At 40.5% G+C, this 27,155-nt stretch overlaps 1 protein-coding gene and 1 long non-coding RNA gene across 4 annotated transcripts in view; both read right to left on the bottom strand.

Moving 5' to 3' along the window:
* LRP2 (LDL receptor related protein 2) overlaps positions 1 to 21,560 on the bottom strand; it is a 125,835-nt gene extending 104,275 nt beyond the window's left edge. For all 3 annotated transcript variants that reach the window (XM_069861157.1, XM_069861158.1, XM_069861159.1), the window contains exons 1-2: positions 21,449 to 21,560; positions 185 to 292 (exon numbers count right to left, since the gene is read on the bottom strand). In XM_069861157.1, coding sequence (XP_069717258.1) covers positions 185 to 292; positions 21,449 to 21,542 — 202 coding nt within the window. In that variant the 5' untranslated portion in view covers positions 21,543 to 21,560. The remainder of the gene's footprint in view (positions 1 to 184; positions 293 to 21,448) is intronic.
* Positions 21,561 to 21,574: 14 nt separating this feature from the next.
* On the bottom strand, positions 21,575 to 26,708 carry LOC138722692 (uncharacterized). Its single transcript, XR_011337742.1, has 4 exons — positions 26,598 to 26,708; positions 26,432 to 26,504; positions 23,265 to 23,431; positions 21,575 to 21,676 (listed from the first exon to the last, which is right to left on the bottom strand). It is a non-coding gene; the product is annotated as an uncharacterized lncRNA (long non-coding RNA).
* Positions 26,709 to 27,155: the final 447 nt, after the last annotated feature.

Below are 27,155 nucleotides of genomic sequence, written 5' to 3'. Positions count from 1 at the left end.
TGACTACCAAAGCCAATGGATTCAAGAAACATGGCTCTTAGAGAGATTCTGTAGTCATTTTGAGACAAGGAGGAACATCTTCCCCCTCTAATACTCATTCTTGTACCACAGGTACAGTTGAGCACATAAGGATCTTCGTATTTCTTATATTACAAACAAGTTGCACTATAGTTGTTTCACTTACGACAACCAGCTTCATCTGTGTCATCTGAGCAGTCTCTAGCCCCATCACACCTCCAGTCTGCAGGAATACAGCGACCATTTCCACAGCGAAACTGCCCACGCTCACAGCCTGTGGAGAAGTAGATTAACAAGCAGGTTAGCAGCACCAGCACACAAGAACAGACAGTGGAGCGCATTCTTGTCAAACAACTGTAATCTATCCATCATCTCACAGCACAGAAAGGAGAGAAAACACAGTAGTACAAAAATATAAATAAGTGTCTGTGTGTGTGTATGTGTATATATGGGCATAAAACACTGGGCAACATCTAAATTGTTTCCTAACTAAATTACTAGGAAATTCACATAATTTCAATACATTTGCATATTATACAGATAACGAAAAAAAAAAAAAAACCAGCCCAAACAAGTCTCAGAGGTGAGCCTACACTATGGAAACCTATTTAGCAGGAACGAAACACCTTCCACATTATTTCCAAGGGCTACACATGCTAAACATTAGTCCTCCCCAGAGTGTCCAAGGACTCATCCCCTTAGCTTACGTGGAAATCTTATTTAAGCAGTGACCTGATTGAAAGTATTGAAGACCTCAGCTTTATTTCGTCTTTTTTTAAATAATGCTCTAGTATTTAAAATCTTTCCTTTGAAGTACAGGAAAGCATGGCGTCAGTCAACATTTAAATAGCAAATAATTTTAAAGTGAATTAAGCTTTCAGACATTTATGGCTGATTAAAAGATATAGTGCTGTCATACTACTACTAAGGATTAAGACCTGATAAAGAAGGGTGCACTCCCAGGTGTAAATGCAGCTGGATCAGGCTTTTATTAGAGTCGACTAATGAAATCTCCAGTCCCGTAGGAAAGAGAAAATGCACTGTTTATGGTCTTTTGTTGTGACTACAGCCTCATAAAAAGGGAGTGAACAGTTTTATAGGCCCCCAAAACAATGAGCTATAACATAATTAGTTTCAACAGAGCTCTGTTTCATGTTAATCTTTTGTCAGCACCTCAGAGAAAGGAACACAGAAAAAACCCAAGGTAGTAGCAAACCCCAGCTCTGAAGGAAAAAAAATTCTGTTCCCTCCTCTAATTAATAGCAGTATGATAAAACTACATCTTTCAATTATTCTGAGTGATTTGTCCAGAGAAGATAACCTCAGTGTACGTAAAGCACAACCACTTACTTTTTGAATTCTTGATGACATAAATAACATGCTACCCTAACTTTCATGTAAAACCAGGCATATCAACACTGTCACATAAACACAGTTAAGTGATGTATTCGTAAGGGATATAAGCAAGCTACTTTATGCAAGGAATGTTCAAATCTGATTGTCTGGTAGTGACATCCTGATTTATAATGTATCCTGCAAATGGTCAAAAATTTCACTTGGATAAATGGTGGTACGGAGTGGTACAGGAGTATGTTCACCCAAATACCTTCTATAGACTAATGCATGATGGTGGTTGGTGGTGCAGGTCTGGGGTTGGTGGTGCAGGTCTCTTATCACTACCTTTAAAACACAACAACCTCCCTTGCAAAAATGCCCTGAAGGAATGTACAAGTTCACTCTGGAATCCCAGGCCCTCTTGCTGAATTTTGCCCTATGAAGCAACATTTACATACGAGATGAGCAGTTAAAGCTCTAATAAGCACTACACATAAACCACTATTTATCAATTGGAATTATTATGCAAAGCAAATACTAAATCTGCCTGTATATTTAGTATATTGTTGCTACGCAAAACCACTGGAATATTCATGGCCACTTAATTAAAAAGAAGTTACAAAACAGAATTAAATCCAAATCCACATTAGAATTTCTGATGAAACAGATGCTTATAAACAAGCAATACAAGACATGTGCATGTTATTTGTAAATACTAAGTAGCCAAAAAAAAATAATCAAGCCCTACGTACAACAATGCTAATCTATTTTGTTTACCTTCTACTAAGTTACAATAGTTAAGCACACCCCTACAATGATTAAAAAAAGGAGGTAACACTGATGAACTTTTTAGAAAGCACTATAAACACAGCAGCCTTTGAACGGTATGAGAAGCAGCAACTAAATGTTAACAGAAAGCCTGCAAATCATGTAGTTTTCCTACACCGTTGCAATATTATAGTTTAAGTTGCTCACACCTACATGGAGTAAGTGCTGTATAAATGTCCGTTTATACAGTTTTTCAGCACACCTGTTAAAATTCATTTAACTATGGCACTAGGTTTTTCAAATGTTATCTTCTGTGCTTACTTACAACCAAAGACAAAGAACGCTGCAACACCCGTAAGAAATACAAAAGATCGATATTTCACTTGACTGTTTTATCCTATCTTTAGAACAAAGAAAATAACATAGCAAATAATTACGTTAATTCACTAAAAGCCAATCTTTGATAATAATTAATATGGATGATGTAAAAGTTATCTAAAGCATCAAGGGAACTTCTCATCGAGGTTCTAAAAAGCTTGTGTTTCAACTGCGATCAAAATCAATTCTAGTTTTGATAAAGGAGAAAGTAATCAGGGGAAAAATGCACAATGATAAAATTACTCTTACAGATACTCAAATCCAGAATGAAAAAAAAAACAGCTGTGTCAGCAATAACCAGGTTTGTTACTACAGACTGTTTGCTCAAAACTTAACCCACCATATTCTGCTAAAACAAATACTGGAAATGTGTAAGATTTGAAGAACTGTGACTTAGTTACTATGAATTTAGTTATACATTTTAAACAGTATTGATTTAAGTAAAATGTCGCAGGTATTACTCACACGGACTAGTAATAATCTGCAGAGGAAGCATATGGAGTCCACAAGGACTGCTTCCACGGGCACACACTATGCAATATGAGCCTGCAGCACCTGGGTTTCAGCAAGAATGAGGACTGTCACAACACAAGCAGCATCCACTTGTTTATTGCCATTATTTGAAGCCCAGGTACACTTAAGGATTAGTCGTTAGTATTTGTAGGGAAGGTTTTGCTTCCCTAAAGCAGTAAGAGACATTTTCTTTTTCTTAATGTCAAGGCAGCTCATGAATCAGTCACATATTGCCAAAAATTAATACTAATGAGCTAATTTCCATAGAAATTCTGATTTACCCTGACAGATGCTGATAAAACCAGACACGTCTTACAGGCAAAGAGAATCCTGTCAGTGGGATTCCTGGAGGAAATAACCACTGATTTTAAAAACAAGCAGTAAAATACTTAAGTCTTCACTGTTATGCTTAAAATTTGGTAATAGAAAAGAACCTAGGTGACTTTTGAAAGTTCAAAATTCAGAAACAATTGGAATTTTGGTGTTGTTCTGCTTTCACTATAATCCAGTTTAAGTGTTCTGACTGTGATTAAAGCACTACTAAAATACAGACCAAAAAATGGATAGCAGACTTTATGAATCACACCAGAACATATATAAAGAAGAATCTCTGGGAAATACCAAAAACAATTCTGAAAGATAAGATCTATTTCAACTGGTAAATATTCCAGAAAACACCAAGGAAAAAACAAATACATAGTATCATCTTTAGCATAAACCAGTCTAGTACTGAAAAACGCATACCAAAAATCAGCAGTATTGCTAGAAAAATATGAGGTTTGACACAAAAAACCCCGAGACAAACCCTATAGCTCGGGAACCATGAGTAGGGAGACAAAGATGGTTATAGAACATATTCTAACCTGTCATAGTGTGACAAGTCTCAACTTGATCGCTTCACTCGGTACAAGTGGACGTGTGTTCAAATATAGATGTTTTCTTTCCCTCGGTAAGAGGGTGCACCAGCCCACAATGCTTTGTCTGTGAAGCGGTTTTTAGCTCATAAAAACATCATTGTGCCTAAGCACGCGCCCTATTCACCAGACCTGGCTCCCTCATCCCAAAGATCAGTTGGTGCTCAAAAAAATCCATTTTTTGTCATTAGAAGATGTGAAAGTACAAATGACAGACAACCTCAACAGCCTTTCAGAAAATGATCTGCAGAATTGCTTTGAACTTTGGCAGCATCGTATGCAGTTGGGTGTCAACTCAGAAGGGAACTATTTTGAATGCAATCACAGTTGCTTTTCTTAGTTTGTTAAATAATGAGAGTTACAGACACAGTGCCATTTTTTAAAATGTTGGACCATGTTGCTTCAGGCATTTCACAGCACAATGGTTTAACGTATAGGACTACAGTTTTAGAATCATAGAATAGTTTGGGTTGGAAAGGACCTTAAAGATCATCCGGTTCCAACCCCCCTGCCAAGGGCAGGGACACCTCCCAGCAGACCAGGCTGCCCAAGGCCCATCCAACCTGGCCTTGAACACTTCCAGGGAGGGGGCATCCAAAACTTCCCAGGGCATCGTGAAGAATCTCATCCTAATGTCTATTCTAAGTCTTATTCCTTCCAATTTATAGCCATTCACTCTCATCCTATCATTAAATGCCCTTGCAAATAGCCCCTCTCCAGCTTTCTTGTAGCCCCATTTAGGTACTGGAAGGCTGCTATAAGGTCTCCTCGGAGCCTTCTCTTGTCCAGGCTGAACAACCCCAACTCTCTTAGTCTGTCCCCATAGCAGAGGGGCTCATCATCTTCATGGCCCTTCTCTGGAACTGTTCCAACAGTTCCATATCTTTCTTATGTTGGGAACTGCAGAAGTGGACACAGTACTCCAGGTGGAGTCTCAGAAGAGCAGAGTAGAAGAACAGAATCACCTCCCTAGCCCTGCTGGCCACACTTCTTTTGATGCAGCCCAGGATACAGTTGGCCTTCCGGGCTACGAGCATACATTGACGTCTCATGTCAAGCTTCTTATCAATCAGCACCCCCGAGTCCTTCTCTGCAGGGCTATTCTCAATCAAATCGTCCTCCAGCCTGTAATGAAGCCATGGATTGCCCCAACCCAGGTGCAGGACCTTGCACTTGGCCTTGTTGAACCTCATGACGTTCACACAGCTCTCCAATGGGAAGGCAGACGATTACATCCTCTCAGCCTCCTCTGTGCTTCATTTGCCCCAATGTTTGTGTAGAAATATTTTATTGAGAATTAAAGCTTAAATTATATACTCTTGTACTAAAAACAAAATTTTGTGTTTGGCCTATAACAGACACCAATACTGCCTTATTTTCACAGAATCACAGAATAACCAGGTTGGAAGAGACCCACCGGATCACCGAGTCCAACCGTTCCTACCAAACACTAAACCATATCCCTCAGCACCTCGTCCACCCGTGCCTTAAACACCTCCAGGGAAGGTGACTCAACCACCTCCCTGGGCAGCCTGTTCCAGTGCCCAATGACCCTTTCTGTAAAGAATTTTTTCCTAACGTCTAGCCTAAAACTCCCCCGTCGGAGCTTGAGGCCATTCCCTCTTGTCCTGTCCCCTGTCACTTGGGAGAAGAGGCCAGCACCCTCCTCTCTACAACCTCCTTTCAGGTAGTTATAGAGAGCAATGAGGTCACCCCTCAGCCTCCTCTTCTCCAGGCTAAACAACCCCAGCTCTCTCAGCCGCTCCTCATAAGGCCTGTTCTCCAGCCCTTTCACCAGCTTTGTTGCTCTTCTCTGGACTCTCTCCAGAGCCTCAACATCCTTCTTGTGGTGAGGGGCCCAGAACTGAACACAGGATTCGAGGAGCGGTCTCACCAGTGCCGAGTACAGAGGGAGGATAACCTCCCTGGACCTGCTGGTCACGCCGTTTCTGATACAAGCCAAGATGCCATTGGCCTTCTTGGCCACCTGGGCACACTGCTGGCTCATATTCAGTCGGCTGTCAACCAACACCCCCAGGTCCCTCTCCTCCAGGCAGCTTTCTAGACAGGCTTCTCCTAGTCTGTAGCACTGCATAGGGTTGTTGTGCCCCAAGTGAAGGACCCGGCATTTGGCCTTGTTAAACCTCATGCCATTGGACTCTGCCCAGCGGTCCAGCCTGTTCAGATCCCTTTGCAGAGCCTCCCGACCCTCCAGCAGATCGACACTTCCACCCAGCTTAGTGTCGTCCGCAAACTTGCTAAGGGTGCATTCGATGCCTTCATCCAGGTCATTGATGAAGACATTGAACAGGGCTGGACCCAGCACTGAGCCCTGGGGAACCCCACTTGTCACTGGCCTCCAGCTGGATTTCACACCATTTCCCACCACTCTCTGGGCCCGGCCATCCAACCAGTTTTCCACCCAGGAGAGTGTGCGCCTGTCCAGCCCAGAGGCTGACAGTTTCTCAAGCAGAACGCTGTGAGAAACTGTGTCAAAGGCTTTGCTGAAGTCCAGGAAGACCACATCCACAGCCTTTCCCTCATCCAGTAGCCGGGTCACTTTGTCATAGAAGGCGATCAGGTTAGTCTGGCAAGACCTGCCTTTTGTGAACCCATGTTGACTGGGCCTGATCACCCGGTTCTCTTGCATGTGCTTCATGATAGCACTCAAGATCACCTGTTCCATGACTTTCCCTGGCACTGAGGTCAGACTGACAGGCCTGTAGTTTCCTGGGTCCTCCCTGCGGCCCTTTTTGTAGATGGGCACAACATCAGCCAGCCTCCAGTCCAGTGGGACTTCCCCAGTCTTCCAGGACTGTTGGAAGATGATGGAAAGGGGTTTGGCCAGCACATCCGCCAGCTCCTTCAGTACCCTAGGGTGAATCCCGTCCGGCCCCATAGACTTGTGACTGTCCAGTCGGGCTAGCAAGGCTCTGACCACCTCCTCTTGGATCATGGGAGCCTCATTATGCTCCTCTTTTTTTTTTTTTCTGCCACTCTTTTCACTACTTTAGGCTCCTCTCAGTCTTTTAATTCTTTTCACACGTTTCCTACCTGCCCATTCAACTTTGTAGTCTCTCATACTATTAACTTTGACTAAAAAACTTTTAAATTACATTTGTCATGCACAGATTAAGGGAACCATGACTGTTTATTCTCACTATACAGAATAAGCCAAAACTCCTCATTCATTCTTTCTTCCTCATGCTCACAATACCTTTAAGAACTGCTAACACCACTTTAACAACTAAATTTGAATGGAAGATTTTAAGTAACAAAGACTGCATTAAGCCCAAGGCAGGTTGTACCACTCTTTAACTGCCCAGACAAAAAGGACACCTACACTGTTCAAATTACTTGACACTTCAAGAAACATCTCTCTCAACAGATTTTTTTGCTTTTAAGGGTAAAGATCTTCAAGGCAATATTTTTCCAACTGAAGAGTTCCACCTTTCACACATCTACAGTTTTTCAACAAATAAGTGCAAACAAACTGTACATTACAAGCCTCTTCCACGTAAATTTTACCAAAAAAAAAAGTGACAATTCTCTTTTCTCTCTTTCTGCCTTCCAACAAAGGGTAGTTGCTGTTCCCATTCAGCCCCCAAACAGAACAGTCTGCTCCAGTGGCTTTGCAGGTAGAAGAACCCTGGAGAATCACTTTCTACATCCTTTGATGTCAGAATTTTGCCTAGCTTAATTACATGTCAAATAGCCTGAGGTTCTGGAATGCTTGGGGAGGGGAAGCTGAACCTCTGGAAATTCCATCTCTGTTCTCCCACACTAATGAAGAAAGAAGTAAAATCCATAGCTCAGGAAAAACCTTTGCTTATTACTGTAAAATGCCCTGTGACACTGAAAAGTAGTATTTGCTAGAAATTACAATAGGCAAATGAATAAAGATTATTGAAAATATAAAGAAAATTAGGGATAAACTTATGCAAAACTTCTTATACCTTACAACAACATTTAACTTTCAGACCTTCTATACTCTGCAAACTCCATTATATTTAATAAAACTGTTCAGAATAAGAAAACACAGACAACACAAGCATTTATAAGCATTACAGAAAGCAGCACAAGATTTATCTTCAGTCTTCAAAACCTTGCAACACAGGACATCTTTTGTACCTACGTATCTCTAAGCTAGATTATATTAGAGAAATAATTGTAACTGACCAGATCAACAGAAAGACAGTACAAATGTGTCTCTACATCCACTTCACGTGACTGCAAGGTCTCTGTGTACAGTTTGATAGGTGGACAGGGGACTAGTCAAGGTACAATCTGAAGCAGAAGAGCTGCAATGCCAGAGAGAGTGAATTATAATGTTGATAGGGAAGTATCAGATTTCTATTACTGAATTATAATCCAATTACATATTGCAAAGAGATTATTAGTGGTAAAATAGCAACTCCAGACTTAGTAGTTTATCAAGGATTCTTTGTGCCTTGCACTGTACAAACATGTAAAAAAGAAGGATCATACCCTAGGTAGTTTGCAGACTGAAGATGGCAGACACTTGAATTCACCTGGGTGGCCCAATGTCAACAAGCCAAGGCCAAATGGTGCTGTTCCTCTCTTCACCAATACATACTCATACTCTACTGTTTCTCCAGTAGCACTCCAGGAAGTCACCATACATGAGCAGCACACTCATTTTCGCTGGTATATGTACTGGGCAGCACAAGAAACAAGGCACATACACCTTCATCCTTCATAGGGAGGGGCCTTCAACCTTCTATCAGTCTCTGTTGGAAGGATTCCTAGTTCTAGACTCCATCTCTAACTGGTGCATTTAATGGTGGCCAATGCACTACTCTTCGCAAAAGTCGTCTACTCTGGTTTTGAATCCATTTATTCTTCAGAATGCCAACAACATCAAGCGATGTGTGTGCAGAAGCACTTCATTTAATTTGATTGTTTCTTTATGGACTCCCTAGCCCCCAAGCAAAGATACAGGCATTTTAGAAAACTTTCTAGTACACAAATAATACAGATTATTTCAGATTTTTATGAGGGAAAGGAATGTGGAAATGATAAAGGGCTGAACTTGAAGCAAGAGATCTGGTTCTTCACTGATGCTAACTGGAGTAAGATATTTGGCTCCAAAGTCCCAGCTGCACAGCTTCTTCAAAAATGTGCAGAAACCCACTGATAAAAATAATAAAATAGCTTTTGCTCCATCAAACAGTAGAAAATGATACTTCAAGTTCTTCTCTCTAAACATCTACTCACACGTAGAACTTCATATGTATATATAGTATATATATTGTATACATACATATATATTGCATCATAAATAGAACTGATATCAGGAGGGAGAGATGAATGAAAACAGAAGAGATCTGAAGTTCAGTCTTTGCTTATTTGTCTCCTTCTGTAAGCCTATCTGGAAAAACTGAATCTATTTCCATTTCACATGAATGAGCTAGATATTCCATACTCACATGAAAGGGAACTTTGAGTAAACCACATCCCAAGGTCAGTGGAGCGATGGACATCAGGAACTGTACTACTTGGATCTTGCCTGTCACAGGAGAACCCACCAAATACCTACATTTTAAATTTCTACTCACTGATTTTTACTAGGAAGCACCTTAAAATTCAAGAACAAAAGTGAAAATTTTTCTTTTTCAGTATGGATGTAGAAATACCATGTTTCACTGCAACAACAGCAGATTTTTACTGTTTCCCTTTCAAAACCACTTGCCGAGTAATTAAAAAAAAAAAAGGAAGGCTGCTGGAGACAGCAAAATCTACATTATATTCTCTGCTTTGGGTCCTTGTTAAAACTAAAGCATCAAATCTCATTTTAATAATTCTCACATGCAAAATCTTTTTTAAAAAAATACTTAAAATTAGTGTCTTCTATGTAAAGCTATTTGTTTTCAGTTAATACAGTTATAAAAGGACTATAGATTCATTTCTGCTAATGCTTCAACATAAATCCAAGAATTAAAGAAATTCAGGATTTTAATCTACTGAAACTAAGCAGGAAAGATTTCCTGCTAAGAAAGAGTTCAAGTCTCCTGCAGACATCAAGTTCAAAGGAATGACACTGTAAATGCCTCCTAGCAACCTTAAAGATATTCATAATCCTCGTCCTCTTACCTTACTTTAGCTTTATTAATTGAAAAAGCAATGAACACAAACAGCCTGGTAAAAATAGAAACTGTTTATAAATGCATTTTTAACAAATGTATTCAATTTCACTTTTTTCAAATATAAGCCTAAACTAAAAATGAAAACAAGCTCCTAATTTTCTGATAAACCTCATATGAACCTTTTAGAAAAACTGTCCATTTTAAACTTTCATTTTTTTTTTAAATCTCTGTTATTCAGAACAAAATAACTATAGTTTCTAAATTCTCGCTTTAAAACTAGCAATTCTGGAAAAAAAGTAAAAAAAAATTATATACAGTATTTTAAAATTATTCACACTGATCCCAAATGTTAAAAAAATTAAACTTCTTAAATTTGTAATCATAACAGTTTATTTATCATACATGCTCAAAACTAGCACATATCCATACTATGTATCTTTACCATCATACAGTACTATAATAAAAATAAGTTCCTTTATAATCTTGCTTCAATTCACAGACTTTTAAAAAGCAACAAATAAACTCTTTCTATGATCGTCTTAGTCCTATAACAAGACAGGAATAAGAAATAATCCTTTTAAGGAAGAGCTAATTCTAATAGACAGGAGGTGATACTCCTTTCTACTGATAAAGTCAATATTCCTTATACTAAACAGATCGTGCTCCTTCTTCCTTTTAAGTCATTGTCAAATTTTTCACACTCCAGTGATACCTGAGAATAAGCCATTAACTTTTTCGTTGGAGGCTTTCTTTAAACCCAGCTGTATACAGTATTTTCCAAGCTGCGAGTAATGAAAAATACTTGTAATCCTTTCTTAGAGAATTTAGGAAGGCTGTTATTTGTACGTCCTAATTGAAAAGAACCAGTTTTTGCAGCATGGAAAGATGAGCCTTCACAATATAATTGTATTATATTATATTATATTATATTATATTATATTATATTATATTATATTATATTATATTATATTATATTATATTATATTATATTATATTATATTATATTATATTATATTATAAATGTATTTCAGACACCTTACATGTAAAGAACACGTTCTGCACTAAACTGGATAACCTCAACCAGTTGTCTTGGCAGTTGTCTTAATCCACATAAATCAACTGTGATTGTGTTAGCTGGGTTAGTGAAGCAAGCACTGTGGATCCCTAGGGAAGCCTAAATATCTGAGCTGTCCTAAATCCCAGAAGATTCTTTTTCATGAATGGCACATTAAATATGCAAAAATCTGTTCTAATTGACCAAATGACATAAAGAGGAAGAAGAACAAGCAAACACAGTGGAAATAAAGACACCATCAGTTACTCACAGAAGGAAGCATCCCAAGCATTTTCATAAGAATGAACCTTGCTAATGGCCCCAAGGCTGCTGTAGAATAACAATTGGGTAACGGAGTGAGGGGGGCAATATGACCAAAGGGAAAACCTTCAAGACTAGGAAGTATTTACAAATACACAGTGTGTGGAAAATGGGGTAAAAAAAAAAAGCGTTGAAAGAACTTAGAGAAAACATGCACAGTATGTATTACTTGGAAAGTCTGATAGATGCAGCAGCGGCTTATAAAACAACCTTCTCAGGAAGCTATTCTCATTTTTTGAGAGATGTGCTGTTTTTCAAATAAATTTTCCAACCAATGTGCTGTTTGTTCTCAATATTAGATCCCCTGCTGAGATGGTGAGCTGCATTCAATTCAGTCTCCTGAAAGCTGATGAGTCACTGTAGTCCTAGAAATCGGCCTCAGTAAGAGCCTTCCAAACCAGCTTGTGACACTGAAACTGTGTAATTGTTTTATATTTCTGTTATGTACTATTGCTAGGTTGAAAATTGCTATGTAACATATAAAAACAAACCACTTTTCCTTACAGATAGTATATACAGTAAGCACACAAAGCAAAAGCTATTTCTCTCTTCCCATCACAGAACCCACACCTATAACAAAATTCTTCACTACTTGAGTAGCACCATCATAACTAGTGGGATTCTAGATTAAAAAAAAAAAAAAAAAAAGCAATTTAGGCTGTGTTCCAAAGCTTCAAAGGGTAATAGCTATCATTTTGCACTTCAAAAATAGTGACTGTTACTTGTTGCAACATATGAGAACGTTTCTGAAAAGCGGAAAAAAAGACATGTCAGTACAGAATAGACGGGTCATACGCTACAAGCATCTAGTGGGCCTAGACAGACATTCTAATGCTACTTACTAATGCTCATGAAGCTGGGACCTACATATATTTTGTCAGATGCATTGACACTCATCACGTTTATCCTTGATTCAGCAGAGACTCAATTTCAGCTAGCAGCCAAGAGCTAAGGCTGGTCACTCCTGAGCAAGCTTCTTGAAAAAAGAAATTCCATGTGGTAAGGCAGGTTTGAGTAAAGGATGGATCACCTAAACTGAAACAACAATGTTGTCCAATGTGTCCACACAAAATGCAACTTAATCTTAACAGACCTGGAAATGAACAGTAAGAATTAAATCATTTGACTACCTCATTTTGAAATATGATATATTTTCTTTAGTTTTCCATTTAAAACCAAACAAAATTAAAAGTCCCTCCACCCAAACAGTAATAGTAATGAGTTTGTCAATTTTAAGAGATAAAATTCTGATGAATTCTTGAATTCATCAGAAGATGATAAATAAGAAATATCATCTCTCACTGAAACACTACCCTTCCTGTTACCCCCAATGGAAACATTTAACTTAGATCTCCCATATTCTACAAATTCTACAGCTATCAGATCTACTCACTCATTTGGATTTTTTAAGGGTGCTTGATTCTGCTGCTACTTCCCTTCACTGCAGGCTGATAGGGCACAATATTTTTTAATTCTTTAAATAACAGTAGCTAACTACTCTAAGCAGCATTCTAGGCACAAGGGTGAATACCAAGGAAGAAGGGTCTCCTGTTCTAGGTTGCCTAGCTGGAAAAGTCCTACAATTGCTGCATCCTTGGAAATATAAGAACATTTGAGTACTGCATAATATGTAATTGCATCCAGAAGCAAGTGCATAAAAACACAGGAAAGGCCACATGTTGCCTCCCAGGTTTCACAGTGGTAGCATGCAGCCTATAAATATAATTGCTCACAGAACTGCAGGCATTTGCCTACAGACTTGCAGCCTTTAAATGCCTTCCTCATTGCAACAGTTCCCATCAGTCTTCCAAAACACCTGTTAGGAAGAAGACTCCAACCCCATCTGGTATATTGCTGTCCACAGAGTCAGCATCTCCACACAGAATGGTTAATGACAGAGATTTTCCCTCAGTAGGGTGATAATTTGGGTCTCTCTCTCATCTTATAAAATTTCTTGGGATTTAAGTATCGGAATTCTTGGCCACTATTAGAAAAAGTTAAATAGACCAACAAGTTAAAAAGTATGGCACATCTGGAAAAGAAAAAAAAAAAAACAATTAATTACTAAAGCATCTTTTCTATAGGAAACCAAACAAAAGCCAGGGATGAATGGTTTCTGTTACTTAATAGGTAATAAAGTCTTGGTACGGATAAAGTTGGTTGATGCTTTTACCTCACTTTTAATTAATGTAAATGTTGCTACTCGTTATTTCATTGAACTATTTGCCTTTTATTTCCTTTTTGACTCTACAAAATCCTACAGATTTACAAATCCTACAGATACCCACATTTCTAAAGGATTTAAAGTTCAGCTTTACAGTTTTATTATTTTTTGCATTTTCCCTGCAAGACAACCATTTTATAACACATTCCATCCTAGGCTTCGTGAAGTTAAGAACTGCAAAACTAATAAGAGCTGATATTCACAGCACTTTTGCATTTCCATTGTTAAATCAGCAGTCATCAGTCTTGAATCATTTTTTTCCCTTGCCTACAGTTAGAATACAAATTCCATGACAGGAAAGCACTTCTGCAAGTACTTAAGGAGCCCAACTGTTGTGTTTGCCATCTTTACTCAGGCAGAGCTCCCTAAGAAGTAGATGGCCAGCCTGCCTGAGCAAAAAGGCAGCTCAAAACTGAGCTACGTCTTAGGCTCTATTCAGATTCCTATTGGTTCAGCCAACAGAAATTTGTCAAGGCTCCGATTGACAACTGAAGTAGACACAGTTTAATTACTCCAGTAAATACCTTTCACATAATGCAGAGATAAAAGGAATTTTATTACTTTGCTACATTTAGAGAATAGTAGGAACAAAAATTCATCTTCAGCGAGGCTTTAAAGTGCATTCTGTGGCTGACTGCACACACAAAAGTAAAACCTGCAAAGCTAATAAATATAGCTCATACAGTCATACAGAAAACACCACAGACTCTGTCACTCATTTCAGATACAAATTGGAGCTCATTTTTTTCACATGAAATGGTAAACCTACTAGACCTCTCAGTAGTAAAACTTATTTTTATTAACACAGCTAGAAGGCCAACAAAACTGCAGCAGCATTCCATGGGCTTGGTTATCGTCCAACTCATTTATTGCATTGCAGGTTGAGAACAGCCCCACAATCCTGATCAAAAGTGAACACGTGAGCAGTCCCATTCAAGTCAAGCCATCTGTTTACACTAGCCAACATCACAAAAGAGTCTCCCTGCAGTGCAAACCTATAGCCCTTGATGGGACCATTCTTGTAACTAGCATGCTAGCCAAGCATTTCCCATGTCTTCTTAGCAGCAGCATTAAGCAGTGGTTGCATGGCCAGATAAGCCAACCCACTCACTTACCACATGAAAAAGAGTCTCTCTTTCTCTCCCTCTTTGCAAATTCTCTTCTTACCCTACTTGATGCCAAAGTTCACTTTCTTTTTCAGACTCCAGTAACTACCAGACATTTCTGCATGCTATAAATCACTAAGCCACCGCAAAACCACCTAATCCCCTAGGTCTGGTTTAGTTTTCCTTCAGATTTCTAAGTGAAAGCAACTCACAGAGAGGTCCAATTAAGCAGTGGTGCTAGGAGAAAGCAAGCAGCAAGAACTCAAGGCTGGCAGCAACATAGGAATGGGACACTGGAAGAGAGAGGGAAGGAGAGTGGTGCCTGCTGCTTCCAGCAGCAGTGAACTGTTCAATTGGTTCATCTCTTCTCATGAAACTGTACCCTTAGATGGCAAGAGATGACAAGGGCTTGATCAGATCTGAATGGAGTCTCCCACTGCTGTTGAATAATGTGAACTTTATATAGCAAACTCCCAGTTTGTTGACAAACCTAGGAAGGATTATTGATTTAAGTATGTACTCCAGTTCTGCAGGCCCCATACTTCCTCAAACTAAACTAAAGCCTCTATGGTATATTTATCTGAGACGATAATATGCACAATGATTTCTGAAGATAAAAACCATTACCTAGATTCTAAATATGAGTACATCAGTATATCAGTGAATGCATCAGCTGCTGGGATATCTTGTGGACTATGCCATAACATAAAAACCTTGTCTTTCTTGCTTCACAAAAGCATGAGCCTGCAATCCCCATCAAAGGGAGCCTCTGTTGGAATGGTCCTCCATTCTTCAACTCCACTCAGCAGGGTGCAGTATCATGACATGCTTGTGCAAGAAAATAATTGGGCAGACACGCTGCTGCTGTAAACAGTGTCCTTTTGCTGAAGATCTGGCTTCTTGATTGTGAAACAAAGGCAACTTATTCATGATAAAAGCATAAAATGGAACAGGTCATAAAAGCAGCACAATTTCAGTCAACTCTTATATGTCATTTCATTAATCCAAAACAAAACTTGTAACAGTGATCCTTAGATCTCTAATCCACTTTTAAGCATTGCAAAACAAAGAAAACATTAAAAGCCTTGAAACCAACAGTAGAAGCTTACGGAATCTGCTAAAGGCTATCCATTCTGTTAAACATGTCTATGCTTACTCTGCTTCATTTTCTTAAACTGTTTGAAAAGGACGCAGAGTTAAGAAAGCAAAAAGCAGTTTACAAAATGAATATTACCATTAAAAAGTGGACTTCAAAATGGATCTCAAACCATAATAAGCTATTAAAAGAGATGTTTACTCTTCACTGAACCCTATCTTCTGTCTCTTAAACCAATACAAGTCTGGGATAATTGCTTTGAAATTAATTGAGTTGTGCTGGGTTGACTTAGAAGAAACCTTGTTATTCTTTCTTCTAGAAGAGCTCAAGTTATCTTTAAGAATAAAATATAAATATTGAATTATGTAAAGAATCACCTTAGTTTTAAATAATTTGAAAAAAGCTCTGTCCTTTATTTACCATGTTGTGTAAGCTATTAAAAGACGCTGACAAGTTATCTGATTATCATTGCTAATAAGCCACAGCAGAATTAAAACATCACCTTCTCTTTAAATAGATGTAAATGTGCAGATCATTAATTAGAAGGGAACTTTAATGTTTTTCAACAACAACTTCTAGAAAGTGTGATTTCTTTTGAAACATCCAAAGTGCTTTATGGTTCCAGCTCTATTTAAGCAAGCTCTAAAAGAGGAGAAACAATTATAAACTCCTGCTTAAAAAAGTGATAATACAATCTGATTCAACGTTACAGATTTGTCTGTCTGAGGAAGTTTCACAAGCTCTCAAATCTAAAATCAAATATTGTGGGAAGAGTGGCATTTGATCCAATAATCATAAAGATAAAATGACCTACTTCTATAACGTACCTAATTGCTCCTCAATTTAAAATAAGAGCAGATTTAAAAAAAAAAAAAGAAAGAAATCTCAACAGAAGAATCTCCAGATTTGGTTCTAAATAATGAGTTAAAAAAAACCACCATTGGGTTTTGATCTGGCAATCACAGTGCAAGAAGGCATATGAAGGGAGAAAGACTCCAAAACTCCAAACAGTGTGACTGATTTCATGTCAATCCAAGAAGCCTGAAAGAATTAAAAGGCTTTAATGAAGCTGCATTCTACCTTTCCCCCAAATGAATCTTTGCTCATTTCCTGCAAAACACATGGAAAGTAAATCTGGATTAAAGTAGGATTTAATTGCTCAAATTTCCAATCAGCTCAATATATGAAAGAAGGTTTTGGTTTGTCTTACAGGAAAATAGAAGTACTGCATACATCACACATTTATCTTAGTTGAAATCTCCTTAGATGCTTCATCTCTATTTGTCTTCACTCCCGCAGCTTAATTATTTACTGTAATTCTAGCATTTGGCATAGAACCTAAATCTAACCAGGTGTCATCCAATTACTGCTTTCAATTTTTAACTAAAATTCTGGAGTTCATCTCATTCTTTGCCTTAGATGATTACTTTGCAAATTCCTGATATGCTTTGCTGAACAGAATATCAAAAAAGAGTAAATTATTAAGAAAATTCAAGAGATGTACTAAAAAATGGCTACTCATTAAAAAGAACCATAAAATAAAAAGACCGTCAGTACACAGAAATACCACTCCTTAATTAAAACATGAGAAGATTATACTGTTTTACTGCTGGGTACTTTTAAATTGTCAGCTCTCGGGAAACCATCTAGTTCACAGCCAGGTAGATGGATGCTTAGTGGGATTGTTGCTCTATATTTTGTGCAAGTGCATCTCCAAGAGAAGCCAAGAAATTATACTAGTGCAAGGTTATGAAAACTGCAACCCATAGGTCATGCACAATACCTATTAAATTGTACATCAGGATTGCACTCGTATTCATTTTCTTTGCTATCCTTTCTTCCTTCACATTACTCCCAAATCCTCACTCCCCAAGGAAAGCCTCACTCAGGGTCTTCAAACACTATGTCTTGGCAGAGGTATAATCTTACAGACAGGCTTCGCTGTCATTTAAATGTGCACAGTGCAGTATAAGGGAGTACGAATACTGACTTGGGCCTGTCGCCTACAGCAACATGACTATAGATCATCCTACAGAAAGATTAAATAGATTCAAATGAAGGCAATGTCTAAAAATCACTGAATTATTAATTTGGAGACTGAATTATTACAGTGCTTGATGGAAAACTATGTTTCTTCACACTATTTTGGAAAGAACTGCTGTAGCTCTTCTCTACTTGGTCTTATTTTAACTATTCATTATTGGCCTCACCTGATGCAACTGTTCATTGTGATTTCCAAGATACGATATCACACCTTATAGAGTCATTATTAGAATAGCCTTCATTCTCAGACTAGTAGCGACCCTATAACTGGTAACAAATATTAGTCATTTTGGCCTGAGATGCATTTGAGTTGATGATTTATCATTGCAGATATAATCATAACGTCACAGAATGGTTTGGGTTGGACGGGACCTTAAAGATCATCCAGTTCCAACCCTCCTACCACAGGCAAGGACACCTCTCACCACACCAAGCTGCCCAGGGCCCCATCCAACCTGGCCTTGAACACTTAAACGGAGGGGGCACCAAAACTTCCCTGGGCAACCTGTGCCGGTGCCTCACCATCCTCATTGTAAAGAGCTTTTTCCTAATGTCTCGTCTAAATCTTCCCTCCCCCTTGAAGTTTTACACGAATATTTTGATTACCAGCAAGGAAAATACACAGCCTGGCTGAACAATCCTTGATCTCACTTAATTCACAGCCACGAGAATCTCTCTCTTTGATTCCATCCATGAAGCGTGTTAAAGAAATAAAAAGATCCTCAGAACTATCCACCAGAAAGGCAAGGGGGCAAACAGCAATTCAAACATTGTAAACGACACAATACAGTGAAATCCTAGCCTTTATATTAACAACTTGGTACTTCGAAGTAAATTGTAGCAAAGCTAGAATTTCAGTGCAAGCACATGCCAATCTGGGAAAAAGATGATACTGGCATAATTTTTTAACTTGTACTAATTTAACAGAATTGGTGACAAAAATCAATATTAGTGTCATTTATTAAATAATTCATATTATTTTAATATTAATACATTTATTTTCCTGGAAGCTTCGCATAATTTCTATTGAAAATAGGTCATCAGGACCTAAGGGACAGCAAAAAAGCAACAAAGGAAATTTAAGTGATCAAAAATGCATAGGTTACAGAAATATTAACTGCAATAGATTTGAGAACAACATTCTTAATACTCTGCATCTACAAAGTAAGGTTTTTTCTTAAAAAAGAAAAGCAGGTTTCTATGAATTATTCCTATATTATTTATTTTTATATATATCAGTAATTTTACAAAGAAACATAACTAACAGTTCCTCTGGTGCTGAAACATTAAGAACAGAAAAAATTCAAATACTCTCAAGTACTAAATCCTCATCCAAAAAAAAAAGGTACAGCAGGCCTTTCATGCTAGATAAGGTGAGCCTGATAACAGATACTAATTGGAATATTGCGTGAGTATGTAGATCTGGTATGCCTTGCATTAACATTAAAGAAGTCATTGTTCAAATGTGAAGTTGCCCCAGTGATCTCATCTGTCCCTTGCAAAACTGCTGAGAGTACAATATCCATCCAGCGTCTCTAGTTTATGTCTATGAGCGTGAAGTACTTTGAGATTCCTCAAAACAAACATTAACCTTAGTCCCATGATGCTCCTTCTTGCCATGTAGATTTTTAGATTCCAGTTGCAACTTTTTCTGATAACAGTTACCCCATAAGCAAGAAGGCTTAAAAAGAGTAAAGGCTGCAGAACCAGGTCCTGTACTACTGGCAATTACAAGAGGCAGTATTTTTATTCATTTGTAAGTGGTATGATTAATTTCAGGAAATCCAGAATTACATAAATCAAGGAAGAATCATGACACTATCATTAGAGCAAGTACTCAGATTAAACTACTTCTAGAAACATCCAGCCCATACTGGGAACACTCAGGTATTGCCAACAAAAAGCTTAAAAAAGGGAACACCTTTGAAAATACTGAGGATTAAGCAAGAGAATATGAATTTCACAATTTTCTGAGTCTTGGAACTCTTTTCCTGATTCTCTAGAGTTTGTTGGGGTTTTTTTTTGAAGTAAGAGTATGATACGATCTGAACATTCAAGGAGCTAGAAACGTAAGGGCACCAAATGTTTCATAATAATAATCCCAGCGTGGCCAAGATTGCTATCCAGAGATTTTATTAGCATCAGCTACCCCTTACTAAGACCAAACCGTTCAGTTTGCAGTTACTCTCTTGGGGGAGGGACAAACGACACGTGCTGCACCATCAGCATAAAAAACTTGTGCAGTTCCACTGCCCACGGATGCTGGTTCAGAGCTTCCCTCTGCTTGTGCTGCCGCACCCCGAGCAGTCAAAAGCGGCCGTAGAGCCAAGAAATAAACTTTTCCATCAGCACCGCCGCTCCCGTTCTCTCCCCGGATCCGCCGTGCCCGGGGTGACCCGCTCGGCCGCAGCTCCTGCCGCTCCCCCGCTGCCCATTAGCCATCTCCTGCTCCCCGGCTCGCAAGCGGGAGCCGCTAGCAGCAGTTGCTATATAATTACTTACTTGATTCCGTCTAAGGAGCTTAAACTAAGAGCCGAGCAAAGGAAGCAGATTACCGATTCGAACGCACACGTACGGGCGGCCCGGGGCGGCAGCTCGGGGGAGCCCGGAGCGGGGAGGGGGCTGGGGACCGGGCTGGGGACCGGGCTGGGGACCGGGCTCCGCATCCCCAGCGGCCAGATTAGCAGCAGAGCCCGCTCGGCCCGTCACATGCTCCCCGGGGTCGCCTAGCAACAGCAAAGCCCAGGGAAAAAAAAGTTCTCCCTCTCTCAACTTCAAATCTGCGGCTGAGACCGACTTGAGGGGAGCTTATTGTGCTCCAGACTAAGCATCTGTTTCTTTCTTGCAAGCCTTCTGTAAATGACTGCGTACAACCCCCGGCACAACCTGCCGCCCTCCCCAAAAACTCCCCCAGGGACAGTCCTGCTGGTCACCGAACCTGCTCCTGGAACGCAGGTGAACTGCGCTCTGCAAAGCCACCCACGCTTCGCAGCGACAAGGGCACAAAGAGAGAAAAGGAAAAATGCAAAAATTCGGGAGGGATTGGTTTTGGGGTTTTTTTTTGTTTGTTTGGTTGGTTTGGTTTTTTTTTTTTAACCTTATCCGCAGGCAGAAAGCGGGACTACAGCAACAGCTGCCCGCTTGCATCCCTGAAACTGTGAGTTAGTGGAGTTGCAGAGACTGAGCTGCCCCTCCAAACTTAGCAACATTCGCGTATTGCTGCCTTATACAAACAAACAGAAAAACAAAACCTTGTGCAAACCAGAAAAACAATCAGATGGAAACATCCTGGGATGATTTAAAACCAAGATGAAGTGGAGCTAAAGAGCCGGTGGTGTTTGTAGTGGGGTTTAGGTGCTAGTTCCTTTCTGAAACCAGAAATCGACTCCATCGAACGGCTCCTGGAAGAGCCAGCTGTCTCCCCGAGCCATTGGGAGGAACTCCTTGAATCAGCTCCCATTAACTCTCTACTTTCAGGCACTTTGGTCTTTCCTCCTACAAGTCCCCAGGACAGGGATGCGCTCCTCGCGGTGCCGATGCTATTCCAGAGGGGTTGGAGCATAGCGCTTACCTTGGCAACTGCCCTGCATTATGCATGCAGTGAATAACACGAGCAGTTTGCAAGCAGTTGCTGCTCTTCCATCCATCGGACGGCGAGGTCCCATCGGGGCTGGGATGCTCCAGCTCCCCCCCCGAAGCTGGTTCCTCGACTCCGGGGCGCTGGTCTGCAGAGCAGCCGCGCAGGGAGCCCGGTGTCTTTTCTCTTATCCCGCTAGTAGCAGAAGAAAGGCGCGTTCGCCTGCGGAGACATCGCGTTTTCTATAAACTCCCACCCTCCAGACATTGCATAAAGCTCTTTATACCCGGCGGCCCCGGAACCAGCATGAGGGAATCAGGCGCCGCTCCGGGCGCTGCGGCCGCGGGCGGCCCCGGCCCCTCCTTCCACCCTCCGCGGGGCAGGCGAGATGCTTCCAAGTCCCTGCACTTTGCAGGCTCGATAACGGAGCCCATCGCCGCGGCACGGCGAGTTCCGAGTAGGTAGGGGCAATTTCACATCACAAGTATATCCCAAGTTTCATTCTCCCACAGGCTCGCTCCGAACAAGGAAAGTATTTTTGACAACTCTGAAAACCGTCCCAACGCCTACTTACCAGCGCGGGGGATAAAGCTGGGAAATTATTATTATTATTATTATTATTATTATTATTCCTCACAGAAATACTGTGGAAGGAAGACTGTATGGATGAAACCGACTCCTGTACTTTCTTAGCAGATAAAACTAGTTTAGTAAAGTGCTTTGGCTGCTAATATATATCAGCTGGAGACACCTTACCCTGGTTCTAACTCTCCAACACACGTTAAATGCCTGCCTGTGTTTTACTGCTGCTACTGCAGGAATTATATACGTAGTAACAGAGGTGGAACCAGTATCACAGGGGAAAGATAAAGATACCCTGATACTTCTGGTTGGAATACAGTCTTGGGGAAAAGGGCTCACATTTTGGAGGCTTTGCTTGCAGGATCAGAAGCATCATACATAAACTGTGTGAAGATAAATCATTACTTTGTTCTGTATTAGTCAGCAGTAGTCTTCTAAAACTAGTTGTGCCAAGCTGTTCCTCTCTCTGTGTGAGTGCACACGTACACACGCATGTGAACAATGAGTAAGTGCATACGTGCCATAGGTCTGTTTGTCTTGCAAGAGGCATTGTCAGATCAATTTTAATGACATTACCTTTATAAATTCCATATATTGTTTATGTTAGCTTCATGCCGTGTTCATTACACTGCAGTGGGTGCCCACTGATGCTGCAACAGAACTTAAATGTTATCTTTCAAAGCATTAACTCTTTGTCTTTTTGCCATGAACTGCAATTTCAACTGAGACATAGGGGTGCCTGCATTGCTCGTACAAAAGTTGTAGAGGAACATATTGTTGCTTATTAGCAGATTCCGATTTTTCCCAGGTCCTGTAGGCCACTAATCCCCCTAAACCTTTCCATAAAGGTTTTCTATCTATCAAGACAGAAGGGGGAGTTGGGGGGGTGGAAGGTTTTTTGCAAGGTTGTGATTTATGCAGGTTCGGGGCTGTTTGGTGTAGTGGTACGACACAGCACCGGGGTCAAGCCGCAAGAAACACTGGGGGCAGATCAGAATATTCAATTAGCTTCCTGGCACCTCTGAATCACAAAGAGAGGATAAGATCTCTCTATCACAAGATCCAGAGCTGCAGGGGGAGGAGGGGGGAACCTGCCTCTTCAAATCTCTCTCCTCCCACCCACCCTCTCTCCTTTCACTGTAGGAGAACAGTGCTTGAAACATTCCTTTCTGCACGGAAGGACTTTTCCTATTGTTGTTTTCTTTGTGTTTCAGTGTTGCCAACTTACTGGAATTCTTGTCGTGGTTTCACAGCAAGGCTCAGGCTGACCAAACGGAACCAGCTGCGATTGTGTGTGGGGCTGCCGCGGCTTTAATCCCCCAACAACGCCGGTGGGGAGGGAAGGGAGGGATCCTCAGAGGGCAGCAAGCAGATCCGCTCTGTGCAGATGGGTGCCTGAAAAGCCAATACACAGATTGACCGTGCTTAATTAGAAGTGGGATTGTTTAAAGCGATTCACACCCCAGCAACATGCAGACAAGGCAAACAGTCAGTGCTTGGGAGCTGCCAACCCGGATTGGGAACTGTGTGCGCTCTTCAGTGGCTATATAACCATAGAATTATAGAATAACCAGGTTGGAAGAGACCTACCAGGTCATTGAGTCCAACCGTTCCTATCAAACACTAACCCATGCCCCTCAGCACCTTGTCCACCCGTGCCTTAAACACCTCCAGGGATGGTGACTCAACCACCTCCCTGGGCAGCCTGTTCCAGTGCCCAATGACCCTTTCTGTGAAAATTTTTTTTTTAATGTCCAGCCTGAACCTCCCCTGGCGGAGCTTGAGGCCATTCCCTCCTGTCCTGTCCCCTGTCACTTGGGAGAAGAGGCCAGCTCCCTCCTCTCCACAACCTCCTTTCAGATTGTTGTAGAGAGCAATGAGGTCTCCCCTCAGCCTCCTCTTCTCCAGGCTAAACAACCCCAGCTCCCTCAGCCGTTCCTCATAAGGCCTGTTCTCCAGCTCCTTCACCAGCTTCATTGCTCTTCTCTGGACTCGCTCCAGAGCCTCAACATCCTATGTTTGAGGTGATCTGGATACAAGCTTCGGGAGGCACCTATCCATGTTTCACTCCCACGCAGCTGGGAGCCAGAAAGTGTGCTCCTTCCCCATTCACCATGACAATTTCTACACATCTATACTTCCCAGAGGGTGGTGGGCCGGAGTGTTCTCAGACAGGAATGATGGAGACTGTTGGCAGTGAGGGGAAGCCCTGTGGTGAAATAGTGGGTCAGCCTTCCCCATCCATTATTCTTTGGCTCAGAAGACAAAACTTGCATTCAGAGACAAAAGAACTGATGCTTCACTGCTGAGGAGTGACAGTCTCTAAGGAGCCAGCATAAGACAATGCTGTTCTCCTTTGACTTGATCTAAAATTTTCTTCTCTCACTTTGTGGCACCTCATCATCCAGCCAAAGGGACCCTATCCTGCTACATTCCATCAAATGGGACTTAAGTGAGACTAGAGCTGCAAGATCAGATTCAAACACATAACTACATCCAAAATTGCGTGTGCTGGTGTAACACACCTCTGCCTCTCAGTTTCCTGTTGACTAAAATGTCAGCTGTTCATTTTCTGATTGAAATCTAGGGACTCTTGGGTTATTATTTCAGGTTTAAGAAGACATAGAACATCTGTTAGAAAGTTAGAGGTAGAAAACAGGCACTGAACTCTGCTTTTAATTCAAAACACAGTTTAAGATGTGTTTGCTTGCCTGGTTTTTGATGTAAGCAAGCAATCAGAAAAGCTGTTAAAGGCATAGTTTAGAACAAACTTCCATGTTGCTTAAGCATTAAAGATGCATGCTAAGCACAGAAGTTAAAAATTAAAAACCTTGATTTTTGACCAGGGTTCAGTTCTAATTTAGTGTCCCAACTCATCTAATTTGTAACAGATAGATAGAAACACCAGGGCTGATGTATGATTAGATAAAGACATAAAGATGATGGCTAATAGAATATCTGTATATTCACTAAAAGAAACAGTGAGTCAGATCTGCATCTGTAAATTTGTCTCTTCTGAATTCCTCAGGGCTACAACAGTTTACAGAGGGTGACAATCTGCCCAGTGCATTATCCAGTAAAGCTGTAATTGTCTGTGGCATTTGGTAATCTTGTGGTCAATCTGTTCTTGGATAAACCCAGGTTTTTCCACATAGAAACATTTTATATTACAAGCTGTGTTTCCAATTCCACATTTAAGTTTCATCATTAAATGGTATGCCTTTATTATGACGAGCTTTTCTGTTATTTTTGTTCAATCATACTAAAGCAAGGTTACCTGTAGGCATGTTCATTTTGTGAAAGAATGCTAGTAATAACAAGTCATACAAACCTTAACTAAAGACACTGTCTCTGCCTCAGTAATTGTATAAGTACCCACAGCAGCGCTTCATTTTTTAGATTTCACCTGTCTTTGCTGTTTGACAATTTAAAGTGTCCCATTTATTCAAATAAACCTCTGTTTTGCAGCAAAGAACAGTATTTGTTAGTGTGAGAGCCTTCCTGTCTTAACAGGCTATTAATAGCAGGAGAGTCTCTTTAAAGGCAGTACTCCAGAGATGTTTCCTTCACCTGAGACCAAATTCAGTTTGCACCAGAGCCATTAAACTTCAGGGAAAGCAGACTTAGTTTCATAGAAGCCCACGGTAGCATGTGTATTTGGATTTCACCACTTCCAAGCACACATAGTGTGAGCACAAGTTTCCATAAACAGGAAGGTTATATTTTAGGGAATTGAGCTGCATCTTTTAAAGAGAATTGGTATTGATTTCAACTCTACAACATACGGAAGAGGAAAGCAGAAAGCAGACCTGAGTTCACTAAGTTTCTGATAAAAGCCACATCACATTTCACAGAATCTAGAACAATGGCAGTTATTTGCCAGGGAAGTATTTTTTGAAGGGTTTAAAGAACAAACAAAACCCACCTAATCTCAAACTGAAAAAAAGAGGGCCTCAGTTGATATGGTTACCAAGCATCTAATGTATATTCATAACTAGAGCACAGATTTCCAGAAAGTAGATCAAAGGTGGATCCCCAGCCCACACAAATGTGAGAAACATTAAACTGAGGAGATGTGAGTTGGGCCAGAACAGAAATCATGGTCATCATTGCACAATGCTGCTGACACTGTGGTGAGAAGTTGCCTCAAGGTCTCCTGTTTAGTGACATATTAAAACTCCCTTTCAACCTGCAATTATATCACTGTGCCATGGAACAAGATGCACTACATGGGAACTGTGTGCTTTTTCGATAACTGCCACTGAACAAGTGAAACTATCAGAGAAACGGTCACTAAAAATGAGCTTCCAAACAACCCCTGTGCATTTCACCTGCAGAGCTGGGCCTGTGATGGAATTTAGCAGTAACAGTATTGATATGAGAGAGTTTATTTACCTGGAAGGCAGAAGGGAGTAGAGAAAGATTAAAGAGCTTCCAGTTGTCCCCTCCACTCTTTGGTTGGTACTCTCTGATCCAGCCTGCAAGTCACTGTGCCCTGTCCTGGAGACATAGTCACAACGTAAAGGTAGGCACGCTTTACCCCAGCTGTATCTCTAGTTACCAGAGTTCTTGGTACTTGTGTTACTGCAAGCAGACTTCTTTGGCACTTTCTCTGAGGAAGAGATGTGCTCGTTTTTGCTCCAGTTCACCGGCCCTTCAGTGCCTGCTCTGCTTCAAGGAAGCAACAGATGGAATTTGTGCTTGAAAAGGAATGGGAGGTAAAGATGCATTTCGAAATGACTTCTGTTCTAAGCTTTTTAGGGTACTCACAAAGGAAACAGGATAGGCTGGGATAGCTCTGAACACCCTTTACAAGAGCAGGCTGAGCTATGCTGAGAAAAAGCAAGACAGTCCTTGTCTTCTTGATGTTTTTCCAAACACACTACACTCTACCAGCCAAGCCTGGGGAACACTGCAAAACCACAAGTGCACATCTCAAGAGTGCTCATAGGGTAGAAATTAATTACTCTGTGAATATCTTTCCTAGGTTTCACTGCAGTCACATGTAAAACAAAGCAATAGAAACATTAGCATTTACCACACTTACTTAGGTGCTCTGTATGATCATACACATTTTGAAAGTTATGCATCTCAGCACAGTATTCCATAAAGGAGAGAA

This window comes from Phaenicophaeus curvirostris, chromosome 7 (assembly GCF_032191515.1).
Source record: "Phaenicophaeus curvirostris isolate KB17595 chromosome 7, BPBGC_Pcur_1.0, whole genome shotgun sequence".
Classification (NCBI taxonomy): domain Eukaryota; kingdom Metazoa; phylum Chordata; class Aves; order Cuculiformes; family Cuculidae; genus Phaenicophaeus; species Phaenicophaeus curvirostris.
This window is presented reverse-complemented; position numbering and strand designations above follow the sequence as displayed.